This window comes from Cynocephalus volans, chromosome 1 (assembly GCF_027409185.1).
Source record: "Cynocephalus volans isolate mCynVol1 chromosome 1, mCynVol1.pri, whole genome shotgun sequence".
Taxonomy (NCBI): domain Eukaryota; kingdom Metazoa; phylum Chordata; class Mammalia; order Dermoptera; family Cynocephalidae; genus Cynocephalus; species Cynocephalus volans.
Window position 1 is genome coordinate 299,864,121 of NC_084460.1, and position 12,785 is coordinate 299,876,905.

Below are 12,785 nucleotides of genomic sequence, written 5' to 3' on the forward strand. Positions count from 1 at the left end.
TCTGGGCCCTCCGGCAGCGCCTATGACATCACTAGAATTGCTCATTGTTTGGGAACATAACTGTTTTCGACACGGCAACGGCTCCTGTCCTCAACGCTGGCCTCACGCAGGCTGAGGCCCCCCACTGTCAAGAGGAATGATGTCACACGGACATCTTAAGGATCACAGTCCCCAAATCAGGTCCCCTCATCCCTGCACGTCCCTGGTGTTGCCAAAGATGAGAGAGCCCGATCCTCACATTCCCGGGGCTCGGGTTGGGCCAGACGACATCCACCTCAAGCCACGGCCACAGCGAGGCTTCCTGCAGGGAATCCTGCACCTGTGAGATAACTCCTCATAGGGAAGACGGGGCCATGTTTTTTTCAATAACCTTCAAACTCCTCACGTAGCTCATATTTCACACCAGCTAGAGTAGGAAGAACCCTAACGTGCAAAACATATAGCTGTGAAGAAACAGCCACTCCCAGGGGACGACAGGGCCTGCCTCCCACCCGAGCCGGCTCTGCCCAGGCTGTGTGTGCCAGGGCGCGCCGCCCACCCCTCTGGGCTAATCGGTGGGGCCTGTGAAAATGGACTTTGGTGCTGGGTGCGGACATACTTTTCCAGAAGCAGGAAGGTACATTTCACAGAGTGTTGCACCTCCGGGGGACAGGAACCCGTCTCTAGCAGCAGACTGCAGGTTTCAGTGAAGGGGACACCCCACACTCCGTGTCCTGTAATCCACGGATAAGACCTCCCTGAATAAGTAAAACCAAACCAAATTTGAACAGCACTGGAGCCCATGCCCCAGCGCCTAAGCATGTCACCACGAAGTTCTCAGCAGACATTCCGACGGCCCTGAAATGAAAACCCACTGGAGACATCCTTAGGTCTGTGAAGGTTTTGAAGGCAGAGCTTGCCGTTTGCAGTGCTAACCTGCTGTTGAATGACATCTTCACAGAGTAAGTCTGTGGGACTCTCGGCCCCAGGGAGACGAATTCTCGGGGCGGGCAGGGTGTGTTTTCTTTAAAACCCCCCAACTCCACCACCTTTCCCACATCCTCCTGGAAAAGAGACAGAATAACTGGGAATAATTAACATCCAATACCAAGCTTTTTCTAACCCCGCTGCCTGGCACCCAGCCGGCTGGGGGACCGACCCACGAGTGCCAGAGAAGGTGGGTGACGGAGGCGAGCTACGGGCTGAGGCATGACCCGGGCCCGTCCCCCAGGCTGGACGGGGCACCACCTGCCCGATTCTGGGACTTCCTTTCTGTTCTTGGTGGCACAGCCTAGGTGCGACAGGACAGGAGGGGACTATCCCTCCGTGGGTCCACGCCGTGGGAAGGTGCCTTGCCAGCTGGGCCTCTTCCCACTCGTGAACAACATGCGCTCTCGTGGCGTCTGTCGTGCGGTGCGGAATACAGGGGAGCGGCCCAGGCTGGGGTGAGGGGAGGCGCCCGGGGGGTCAGGCCGGCGGGGTCTGGTCCCGCTGAGCGCGCGGGGTGCCCTGCGGCGCCCCGGCGGGTGGTGCACAGCGGGCAGCCGGCTCCTGGGCACGCTGGGGTCCATCCTCCCAGCCCCGGGGTAGATTCGGTTCGCGGCGTGGCCCGGGAGGGGGAGGACGCGCAGGGCGCCCGGCCTGGAGGGGAGCGGTGCCCGCCCGGGAAAGGGCCTCCCCGCGCCGACGTGCTCCAACTGCCGCGAAGGCCTTGGCCTCGGCAGGGGGCGCCTCGGGGTCCCCGCGGGACCGGGAGGGGAGGAAGGACGCCCCGGGCAGGAGGGAGCGGAAGCGCTGCACCGCGCGGAGGGGACCCCGGGGCCGGGACCGGGCGGGGAGCCGCGCGGGGCCGGCAGGGGGCGCCGGCAGTGACGCGCGGGCTCCGGGCGAGGCGGGGGATTCGAGCGCGTTATAAGGCGCGCACCCGGGGCAGGCCCGAGACGCCGCGCTCGGAGCCGCGAGGGACCCGCCGCCCGCATGGCCCCGGCCCGCCGCCCCGCCGGAGCCCGCCTGCTGCTCGTCTGCGCGGGCCTGCTGGCCGCCGCCGCGGGGAGCCGCGCCCTCGAGGAGCCGCCGCCCGGGAACGAGCTGCCCGCGGAGACCGCGGAGCCGACCGCCCGCCCGCCGGTAAGACGCCCGCGCTCCCCCGGCCCCGGGGGCACCTCCGGCCGCGGGCGCGGATCCCAGCCGCGTAGACGCGCCCTCCGCACAGCGGGTGGCTGCAGAGGGCGGCCTTGACCTTGCCTCCTGCGGTAGCGCTTTGGCTTAAGGCAAAATTCTACGAGGACGGCGAAAATGCCCTTTTCTTTTGGGACAGAAGGAAATTGGGAAATTAGTGTAGAAAACTTGATTCTCTCGAAATTGGAAAGAGCGTATTTGAAAAAGTGACCCCGTCTATTCGGTGCGGTGCCCTCTGAGACACAAAAACGCGCTTCCCTGCGGGTCTGGAAGGGCGGGTGGGGTGGGGGTTCGGGCCGGCGATGGCTGACGGGTAGCTCTGGGACTGTCCGGTGGCTTCTGGCTGCGAGGGCGCCCTGTGGCTGTCCCCTGCGCCCTCCTTCCCCTGAGCTGCCGAGCAGAGGGAGGTCCGCTTGGGGAGGGTTTGGCGGCGCTCCCAAGGAGCCCCCAGTCTGGGTAGGGCCTTTCAGTCAGGGAGGTCAGGGCTGCTCCAGGACGGGGAAGGGAGCTGGGTTTCACTTACTCTTTTTTCTCCCTAAAGATGACCGGTAAGGGGATCTTAACCCTTGACGTGCTGTTGTCACTCTCCCAAGTGAGCCTCAGGCCAGCCCTTCACTTATTCTGAAGGTGCTGACAGGCAGCACAAAGTGAGAGCCCAGCGCAGGGTCGGGCCAGGGCCTCTCTCCTCTCAGGATCCCACTTAGAACCAAGGGTTGCCGACAGCACATCCACTAAAGAGCAGCCCTGGGGCTCCCTTAGTAGGGGCCTCTGTCCACACAGCCTCCAGCCACTTCCCATGAACTGAAGTCACACCCCTACCCCCAGGAGTCAGTCAGGGCAGCCAAATGTCAGGCCATGGTCACCAGGAAGCAGAGAGGGGGCTCGAGGGCTTCCAGGTGGGGTGTTGGTCTTGGAGCCTCTTTGGGGGGTCGAGGTGGCATCAGAGCCTCCCCTCAGGCTTCAAGGCTCTTTTCTAAGAGAGCCCCTCGTGGCTGGAGAACTTGGCTGCCCAGGGCAGTGCCCAGCACCAGCCCACATTGCTGCAGGCCCATCTCCCAGATTGACATGGCTCCACCTGTTTCGGCTCTCCCCCCAAAACAAACTGGGGTCCCAGTCTATCATAAGCCACTGGTCCAGCTGGGAGGGTCAGCTCGGCATGCCCATCCTGGCCTGTGTGCAGAATCCTTGTGCCCGTGTTTCCACCGAGGGCACTGTGAGCCTGTGAAGGGGAATCACCTGTCCTGGTGCCCATGGAGAGCACCTGGCAGGCTGGTGCCATCAGCCCTGGGCATTCTGTAGTCTTGCTCCAACCGACCCAAGGTTCCCCCAACACCGACGTCTCTGTCTTCCCCCCACAGCACCCTGGTCTGTGCATTGGCAGGCAGTCTCCTAAAGGAATGCCCTGGGTCCCCACAGAGTGACCAGGAAGCCACAGGGCAGTGACTTGGCATCTGGGTCTGTCCCTGACAAAAGGGCCTGGCTAGCTATAAAATCCTGGGGTCCTTCCACAGGCTCTGGAGTCAGCACCCATGACCTCATCTAAGTCCTCTTGGGCAAATTTCCCTCGCAGCTGGCAGCCTTGCCAGGAGCCCAGGCCAATGGGCCAAAGGCCTCTCTGTGGAAGGTTCCTTCCAGAACTTTGCACACTGTCGGGAGTGGTCAGCATGGAGCTTGCACAGGAATGGATATTTCTAGAAGCATCCCTGTCCTTGCTTGGGTCACTGTCTCAGAAGTGCTGAGGAAGATGAATGTCTATGCAGAAGCCTTGAGTCATGACATTTCATCTGGTCCCCCTGGCTGCCCTATGATCCTGAGGACTGAAATTGCCTCCCTGGAGTTTCTGACTATGGGAGATGGTCAGAAGGATCTGCTAGTAGCTGGGGTCCCTGAAAATGACAGTCACCTATTCCTGAGCACCTACGGGTCTAGTGGTCAGATCCTCCCAGTGACTCAAGGTCAGTGCGAACCTTCCAGCTCATCTCGAGGAAGGAGGCCAGTAGGGCCTTGTGGCCCAGCAGGTCCAGAATGCACATCTGCCGCAGCGTTCTGCAGCCTGTCTCCCTCACCTGCATCCTAAGTCCGCTTCTCCCAAGTGCAAAGTCCAGGCCCTGGTGTGGCCTGTTCCCTGGGAGTCGTCCTCTGTGATGCGAGGGGGCAGGGGATGCATGGAGGGATGTGCTGCCTTTGAGGGCACCACTGGTGACAAGGACCGGGCCCCTAGGGTGCTAAGTGCCAGTCTTGAACGTGGTCACCGCCTGATGCACAGTGTCCCGCCTCAGGGGGCACCAGGTGAGGCAAACCAACCCGCTGGGTGGCTGTGTTCCAGGAACCCACCACTGAGAATGTGCACAGCATCGATCCCCGGGACACCTGGATGCTTTTCGTCAGGCAGAGTGACAAGGGTGTCAATGGCAAGAGACGGAGCAGGACCAAGGCTAAGAAGCCGAAGGTGAGCAGAGTCCCCACCAGCACATGTGGCGGCTGTGTGAGCCGGGGCCTCTGCCTCCGTGACCCTTGGCAGTCCCACTAGTGCCCCCCCGACCACTTCCTCAGCCCACTCCTCCTGCCTCACCTGCAGCGGAGGACACAGAATGCTCCAAGCCAGGGCCCACAAGCCTGAGTTATGGTCCTGGTTCCAGCCATTTTCCCCGCACCCCTCAAATGCAGTGACACAAGAGTCTGGTTCCCAGTGGGTGGGGGGCACAGGGGCCTGGCAGCTGCTCGGTTCCCACTCTCACTCAGTCTTGGGCCTGGCCTGACCAGGGACCTGGAGCTTGGTCCCGATGGGCCAACTCCTGCTTGGAGCCCCAAAGAGGGCCCCACTGGGTGTCAGACTTCCCTGTCCACCAGAGGGCCAGCCTCGCCTTGTCTCGGATCTGACCCAGTGATGGACTGCCGGCTGAGCTGTGACCCGGGCTTGGCCCACCAGCCGCAGCCCCCTGAGCCACCTAGCCCTGCCCCTAGCTCCTACCTGTGGGGACTCCCTTGCTCCTGTGTTGGGCCACGCTCAGTAGGGACTTGCTTACGTTGGCTGACTCTGGCCCAGTGCCACACCCTGAGATGCAAGTCCCCAAAAGCGGCCTGGAGTCTCCCTCCCTCCATGAAACCTGGCCTCAGGGCAGGCCACAGCCCTCTGCTTCCTCACTCAGAGCCCTTCCCTGACCCCAGCCCCACCGCCCAGGGACCCCACACCTCCAACACTTTGTGGTCCTCACTCTGGCTTGGGAGCTGGCAGCTTTCACTGACCCAGTGAAACTCAGGGGAGTTTGAAGCTGGCCTCCAGCTTGACAGTCAGGGCCCACCGGGGCTGGCTAGGGAGCTCTCTTGCTTGCCTCTTAGTGGCGAGAATTTGCAGAGGGCACGCCTCTGGTTCCCAGCCTGCCTCCTCATGTGCTCACTGCCAAGGTTCCCTTTCAGCTCGGCCTGCCAGGGCCCCCTGGGCCTCCTGGTCCCCAGGGCCCCCCAGGCCCCATCATCCTGCCCGAGACACTGCTGAAGGAGTTCCAGCTGCTGCTGAAAGGTAGGGGGTGTGTGCCCATGTGGGCACACATTCAGGTGTGAGCAGGGCCAGGAGGGTGTCCCGAGGAGCTGAGATGGTGCAGACCTCAGCACTTCAGCTAGCACCTGAGAAGACACCTGCTCTGTGCAGGGCTCAGGAGCCATGGCGCTGGCCTGAGACAGGTCCCTGCCCTGGCCTAGCCCATGTCTGCCAAGGCTCAGGGGCTGGGGGGAGAAGGGTGAGAAGAAGGGTTCTCAGAGGAAGGTGAACTTGGGCCACTCAGTGTTTGGTAGGCACCCACCCCCACCCGGGAGTCAGGTGAGCCAGAGAAGGCTGTGAGACCCAGCCTGGCTGCTGGCCAGAGCCCCATGGGAGGGCCCAGAAGATAGTGGATCCAGGCAGCACAGGGTGGAGCCCAGCCCTGAACCCACAATCACCACCCGGCCAGGGCTGGGGCAGCCTGAGCTGGAGGCCACAGAGGGAGTGAGCAGGGCTGAGGGGAGCTGTTGTGCCCAGGGATGTCTCTCCACTGGCCAGCTGCTGAGCAGTGGCTCACATGACCTCCTAAAATTGATTTTATCATGAAGAACTATCAGTAGCCGTTTGCCCCCTTCAACTCAATGTACTGTTCATTTAAACATAGCACCTTCAACTGCTTGAATAGCCTCCGTGTTATTTTCAATATAGCTGTGATAGTTATTTACTTACACCCAGCTTCTTTCAACAAATGCGGGTAGGGTAGGGGGTAGAGGCTGGAGAACTAGGGTCCTGGGTGCTGAACGTGCGTCTGCCCTGAGCTTCCCGGTAGCCAAAGTGAGAAGGGAAACGAGAGCAGCGCGGGATGAGGAGGCAGTTTCTCGAGACTCTGCAGGCTGAGGGGGCGTCTCCCGCGGACTCTGGAGTGTGTCGCCCTGAACCCCAAACCCGCGCGGGCTGCTCCCTCGTCCCATGTATGCCCGTTGTTCGGGGTTAGACCCTCGGCCGTGGGGCACAGACCAGCTCGGCCACCGCTCGCTCTGTGCCAGGCGCGGTGCGGCAGCGCGAGCGCGCGGAGCCCGAGCCCTGCGCGCACAGCCCCGCGGAGCCGGCCACCGCGGGGGACAACGACGACGAGGAGGCGGGGGCTGTGCTGGCTCTGCTGGCCGCGCCCCTGGGCGCCGGGATGCGGGCGCCGCGCGTGGAGGCCGCTTTCCACGGCCGCCTGCGGAGGGACGTGTCGGTGGAGCGGCGCGCGCTGCACGAGCTCGGCGGCTACGACCAGGTGAGTGCGGGCGCGCGGGCCGGGCGGGGCGCCGGGGCGGGCGGGACGCGGGGTGACCGTCCGTGCGCCCCGCAGCCCGACGCCGAGGGCGCCTTCCGCCGCGGCCCGGGCCTGAACCTGACCAGCGGCCAGTACGCGGCGCCCGTGGCCGGCTTCTACGCGCTCGCCGCCACACTGCACGTGGGTGAGGCCCGGGGAGTGGGTGCGGGGACCGCCCGCCCGCCGCGCCCCCTCGCGCCCCGTGACCGTGCCCGCCCTACCCCTCGCCTCGCAGCGCTCGCGGAGCCGCCGAGGCGGGGCCCGCCGCGCCCCCGGGACCGCCTGCGTCTGCTCATCTGCATCCAGTCCCGGTGCCAGCACAACGCGTGAGTGGGCCCAGCCCGAGCCCCGACTCCACGCCGCGGCCCCGTTGGTCTCCCCCAACTCGGGGTTCAGTTAAACAGCCCGGGCTCCTCCAGGCTTCCCGCATCCCGCCCTCGCCCAGGCCTGCGTCGCCGGGCGTGACAGACCCTTTTCCTCCATCCCCCCCAGCCACTGTGGCCTGGGTGTCCCCGACCCCTCTCCCGGTCTTCCGTGTATTTCTCTCCCATTAGGCCCTCCTTTCCAGCAGCCAGGGGCAGTTCATCCCGAGCCATTCCCTGCCCAGAATCCCCAACTCCCCCCGAAGGCCGCTGGAGGCCTGGCCCTTCCCAGCCTCCTGGGTCCTTCCTGTCTCCTCCCGTGGCATACCGGGACTCTCTTCCAGGGTGGGGCCTGATGCACGTGTCACCTCCCCAGAGGCCTTTCCTGACCACTCTCTGGAGGCCCCTCCCCAGTCACTCTCCCACCCTTGGCCTATGCACTTTCTTCCCCATGATCAGATGATCACCCACTGCTGGTGTCCCCACACCCAGAGTGCACCATCTGGTCCCCAGGCACAGGGCAGGTGATCTGCAAATAGTTGGAGAGGGTGGATGAATGGATGAAGCCCAACACTTCCTAGTCTGGCTTTGAAACCCTGGATATCCAGGCCTGAGCCTGCTGCCCACTCCCACCTCCATCTGCAGCAGCCAATGTCCTGTCTCCCATCAGAGCCAGGCCTCTGCTGCCCCTTTTTGCGCTCCGGCCTTGCCTTTCCCTGTATTCGAAGCATGCCTTTTGCCCAGGTCTTTCCTCCTCTTGGGGACCCAGTTCCAACACCACCTCCACCAAAAGACCTAGCCAGGACCAGGCACTTTGCTCAGCGTTGCAGGAAGTGACTGCATTGTGGTTGGTGTTGGTGGGGTCACGGGGGTGGGCTCACCCTATTTCTGTCTTGGCCATAGCTCCCTGGAAGCTGTCATGGGCCTGGAGAGCAGCAGCGAGCTCTTCACCATCTCTGTAAATGGTGTCCTGTATCTGCAGGTGCGTGTGTCAGGCTCCGGCATGGAGGGGCACCTCCTGGGCTTGGTCACAGGGAGCAGGGGAGCGAGAGGCACTGGTGTGTGCTCAGGATCACTGGGTACAGCCCTCTCGGACTCCAGGCTTGGTTGAGGTTCCAAGACACGCCCGAGTACTCACGCTGGTCCAGGCAGAACCAGGCTTCATGTCCAGATTTTTTTCCTCCAAACTCCAGCTGTAACCCCCAGGGATACCTGTCTTCTTTAGGAGCTGCTCTGCTCTGCGGTCTCCAATTTGCAGACTTCTCAAGCATCCCATACTGAGGATGGTGGCGAGGAAATGGTGGAGGGAGGGAGTGGAGGTCAGTTCTGTGCCCCAGGCTGACATCATGACACCTGGGACCATTGAAACCGTGGAAAGGCAGAGATGTAACTGTTTCCAACACAAAACCCTAGGAGACGGTCTTTCTGCCACTAAGGGGATTTTGGCAGGTGGTAGATAAATTGATGTAAAGGTGAGATTTACTAAAAAAGAAAAAAACTAAGTGCAAATGTGTGGAATAACAGCTCCTGTTTCGTTCTCACAGCGCTTTGAGGTAGGTGCTGTTATTCGTCCAGTTTGCTCAAGTTTAGAGCCAGGACTGGAGGCCAGATTGTCTGGAGGTTCCCTGAGGGCTATGACACTGCTGGTGCATTTGGAGTACTGGTCTCACAAACGACTCTTGCCAGACAGCTCTGGCGCCAGGCCTATGGGGGTCACCATCCCACCTATCTTAGAGCCATCACAGGCTCCAAGAGAAGCCTGCCGCACAGAAACCTGTTGGGCCTTTGAACCCCATTCTGGCCCAGCAGGGGCTTGCTCCCCCACAAGTGAACTGTAGGGTGCTGGGGAGAAAGCACTGGAAGAAGAGTAGAAGGTGCTGGGTTTCAGTTCAAGGCCTACGAAGCCCTTGCCCTGCGACCTCAGGCAAGCCATGTTCTTCTCTGGTCTGGACCCTTCTGTGGGCAGAGTGGGCAGGAGGGAATGTGGCCAACAGGCCCCTAGGGCGCATCTGCAGGCTATAAGGGCCTGCTGTTGCGAGGCCAGCCCGTGCCTGATGGGCGTCCTTCCCTGCAGGCAGGGCAGTACACCTCCGTCTTCTTGGACAACGCCAGCGGCTCCTCTCTCACAGTGCGCAGTGGCTCCCACTTCAGTGCTGTCCTTCTGGGTGTGTGAGCGGCTGCCGCAGGCCCCTCCTCTTGCTGGGCAAGTGGAGTGGGGGTCTGAACAGTGTCTAGAGGTGTTGGAGTGGCAGTGGCCACATGCAGGAGGAAGCCCACATGGACCTCTGCCAACCCTGGCCACCACAGTTCAGCCCAGAGACTGCCACTACAGGCAGGCCTGTGGAGGTGACGTGCAAGCAGGTGGTCTCTGAACCGGGTGTTATTTTGGGATGCCACCTTCTAGAAGGGGAAAAGCCTACAGGCTGTTATCCTGGGAATGTTCTACATACCCAGGAGCACTGCTTTTTCCCCAGCTGTGGACCCAGGCTCCATCCTGGCCTGTTGGGCAGCTTGCCTGAATGGCAGTTTCTTTCTGGTGGCCCAGCCCACCTTTTCCATGTTAGCCTTCTCATGGACTGCAGGGAGCTCTGGCCGAGGACCCTCCCTGGAGGAGCGTCATCCTGCACAGGGCTAAGGAGCCGCCAAGGGGAAGCGAGCTGTGTGTCCTCACTGCGCAGAGGGGAGCCCGGGCTGGCATGGCCAACAGCCTTTTACTCCCCCTTGTTTCCATCTGGGCTCCCTGATCCTGCCTGCCGCCCTGCCAACTAGGCCTCCACCTGCCTGTGGACCTCAGGGCGCTGGTTGGCCTGCAGTGACTATAGAACCTGAGACTCTCGCCATGGACCCTTAGCACAGCAGCCTCAGGGGCCAGAGGGACGCTGGACAGAGGCTTATGGGGGGACATACAGTTTGGGCCCAGCTTCCAGGAGTTGTTTCCACTTCTGATGTATGCAAGATCAACTCACAAGTTCATCTTGCAAATTGTCTTTCCAAATGTGAGCTACTCTCTTCTCCTCTGCAAGTCCTTTCACAGACAAGGCTCTCTTTTACCTTCAAGAGGCCAACAAGATCTTTTTCTCTATGCCGCCTGAGGCTCTGACTCCCTGCTAGGATCCCCTCACCAAAAGAAAGATCTAGAATGCCTTTGCAGATTAGCAACGGCTTAGCCAGCTGACCCATCACCTGAATAAGTGAAGCAGAGGCTTCCCCCAGGATGATAGCTCCTGCTTCATGGGGTGGCCCAACCTAGCAGGGCCCAGTGGCTCTGGGATGATCTTTCAAAGCATCTTTTCCACTTGGGTGGCAATGTGGCTCTACGCACAGACAGATGGTGCCGAGAAACAGTGGCCTTGGGAAAGCTAGTTTCAAGCCCGCCATGCTCCTGTGGTAGTGATGGGACTTGGGGGTTGGGAAGAATGTTCCCATGAGGAGACAAAGGGCTGCAGCTTGCCTATATGTAGCTTCCCACATTTCCCCCAAAGTGCAGGACTGCCCCCAGAGTAAGTAATGAAGACGACAAGGCCTTCAGCAGCTACTTCCAGGGCCCCCACTGCCTGCTGAAGAAACATTAACCCCAGCTCTTCCCCCACACACAATGGGCTACAAGGGACCTGTTGCCACAGGACCTCCTTGGGACCACGCTGGCCTGAGGGTGCTCAGGAATGGGAGAGAAGGGGATAACGGCCTCAGGATGAGGTGACCACAGCCAGGCCTGAATGATCCCCAGGTCTGGCTTCCATCCCCACACTCCAGCATCAATCTCCCCCAAAGCAGGGCCCTCGAGCGCGATAATACACAAACCAACCACTCTGTGCCCCTTGGGCACAGGCCTGGCCCGATTCTCAGTAGGGCTTGTACCCACCCTACCAGGAAGGACAGGGCTGGCTGGGCCCTGTGTCCCGCACACTTTGATAAGGGGAGGCATGGCCACACCTTTCTCTGGATTTCACTTTGTATGCAGTGGGCACAAATATTTTACAGAAGTTATCTTTTACCCTTGAAAAAGCCACATAGCCACATCTCTTTTATTTTCTCAATGTGTGTTCTACAGCAATTTATTGAAGAAGTATTTATTGTATAATATTGCCAGGTGAAATATATTTATGTAACTGACTTTATGGAGTGGTTCAAGTATTTAAGAATTGTGTTGTGAGATTACACAAAATTATAAAAACAAAGGGCTTAAGACATAGAATCTGAATCCCTTAGCCTGGGTTCACTAAGACTGGTGGGCAAGGAGTGAACTCTGGAAGGTAAGGTGTAGAGATGGCCTCCAGTGTATGGGTAAGGGGGCTCTTTGTACCCCCTTGAACGTGGCTGGGGAGTGCCCTGCCAGGGAAGCCACAATGCCAACCCCCTCTCAGATAAGAGGCAGTGGCACTTAAGGCCATATGAGTCACAGACTTCAGTGTCCAGACTGACACCTGGTTTGCTATAGGAAGATATTTGCCAAATAAATTGTTACTATTTTCTGATTGTGAGGCACTGAGATTCTTTCCTCCAGTGATGCCACACTGTACACCATGTCCCCTTAAGCAGAGATGGATACCTGGCTCTTAACACTCCCTTAACACTCCCAACACCTCAGAAGTTTTTAAAAATTCAGTTTTTATTTATGGCTTCCATACAACAGATCCCCAGAAGTAATCTAAGGTTTGCATGAAATGTTCACCACTGAGGTACTTGTAGCCTAGACACCAAATTCCACTAACTGAACTGACTGGGTGATAAGACCATGTGTGTTGGGTGCGGGCCAGTGAACATTACAAAACAGATTCTGAAAAGGCAAAATTTTAGACTCTTACATCATCCTGAACCAAACATTTACACAAAATGATCTAAGAGCTGCTTTGCTAAAAAATAATTATAGTAATAATTAATACATGATTTATATATAAACAAGTGCTTAAAAACTATTTTAGAGTTTGTTCTGAATAGGCTGATCATACATTGTTTTTATCCTTTTATGTCTTTCACAGAAGGGTTCCCCTTCCCCTTTTAGGTGTTACTGTGAAGACAGACCTTGGTCTAGCACAGAGCCAACTCCATGCACACTCCTGAGACAGGAAGGTGAGTTTCAGAGGCCATACTGAGCAGCAGCCTGACTGCTAAAAATCAGGAAGGTACACATTTTACACCCAGGGCATCCAGATTTGAGACTTTTATTAAACCGAGTGCTCCACAGAATCCTTCACCAAGATTGCATTTGTTACCAGTGGAAGCTGAATTCTGTAGTTTCTGGAGGGTCTCCATGATCTATTTCCTGGCTAAACCTGGGCTCCCACTATGTAATGTTTTGTAATACTTTTTTTTTTGCATGGAAACTTAAAGAAGCCAGGGGGTTCCAAAAGCCCTGGTTCTGAGCCTAGCCTTTTCTCTAACCAGTCATTACTCAGTCTCCTCACTGCAAAATGTCACTTCCCCAACCAAGGTCCTCATGAGGGTGAAAGTACGGTAAGAGGAGGCC

The 12,785-nt window shown here is 59.1% G+C and overlaps 1 protein-coding gene across 2 annotated transcripts; it reads left to right on the forward strand.

Moving 5' to 3' along the window:
* The first annotated feature begins 657 nt into the window (after positions 1–657).
* Positions 658–11,432, forward strand: ERFE (erythroferrone). 2 transcript variants are annotated; one of them, XM_063112350.1, is made up of 8 exons: positions 658–941; positions 4,484–4,606; positions 5,575–5,677; positions 6,682–6,917; positions 6,993–7,101; positions 7,192–7,282; positions 8,222–8,300; positions 8,544–8,941. In XM_063112350.1, the coding sequence occupies exons 2-8, from the start codon at positions 4,532–4,534 to the stop codon at positions 8,658–8,660; spliced, it is 810 nt and encodes a 269-aa protein (XP_062968420.1). In that variant the 5' UTR covers positions 658–941; positions 4,484–4,531; the 3' UTR covers positions 8,661–8,941. The 2 variants fall into 2 exon arrangements, with proteins under 2 accessions (XP_062968420.1, XP_062968412.1); XM_063112342.1 differs by lacking the exons at positions 658–941; positions 8,544–8,941 and adding exons at positions 1,957–2,106; positions 9,393–11,432.
* Positions 11,433–12,785: the final 1,353 nt, after the last annotated feature.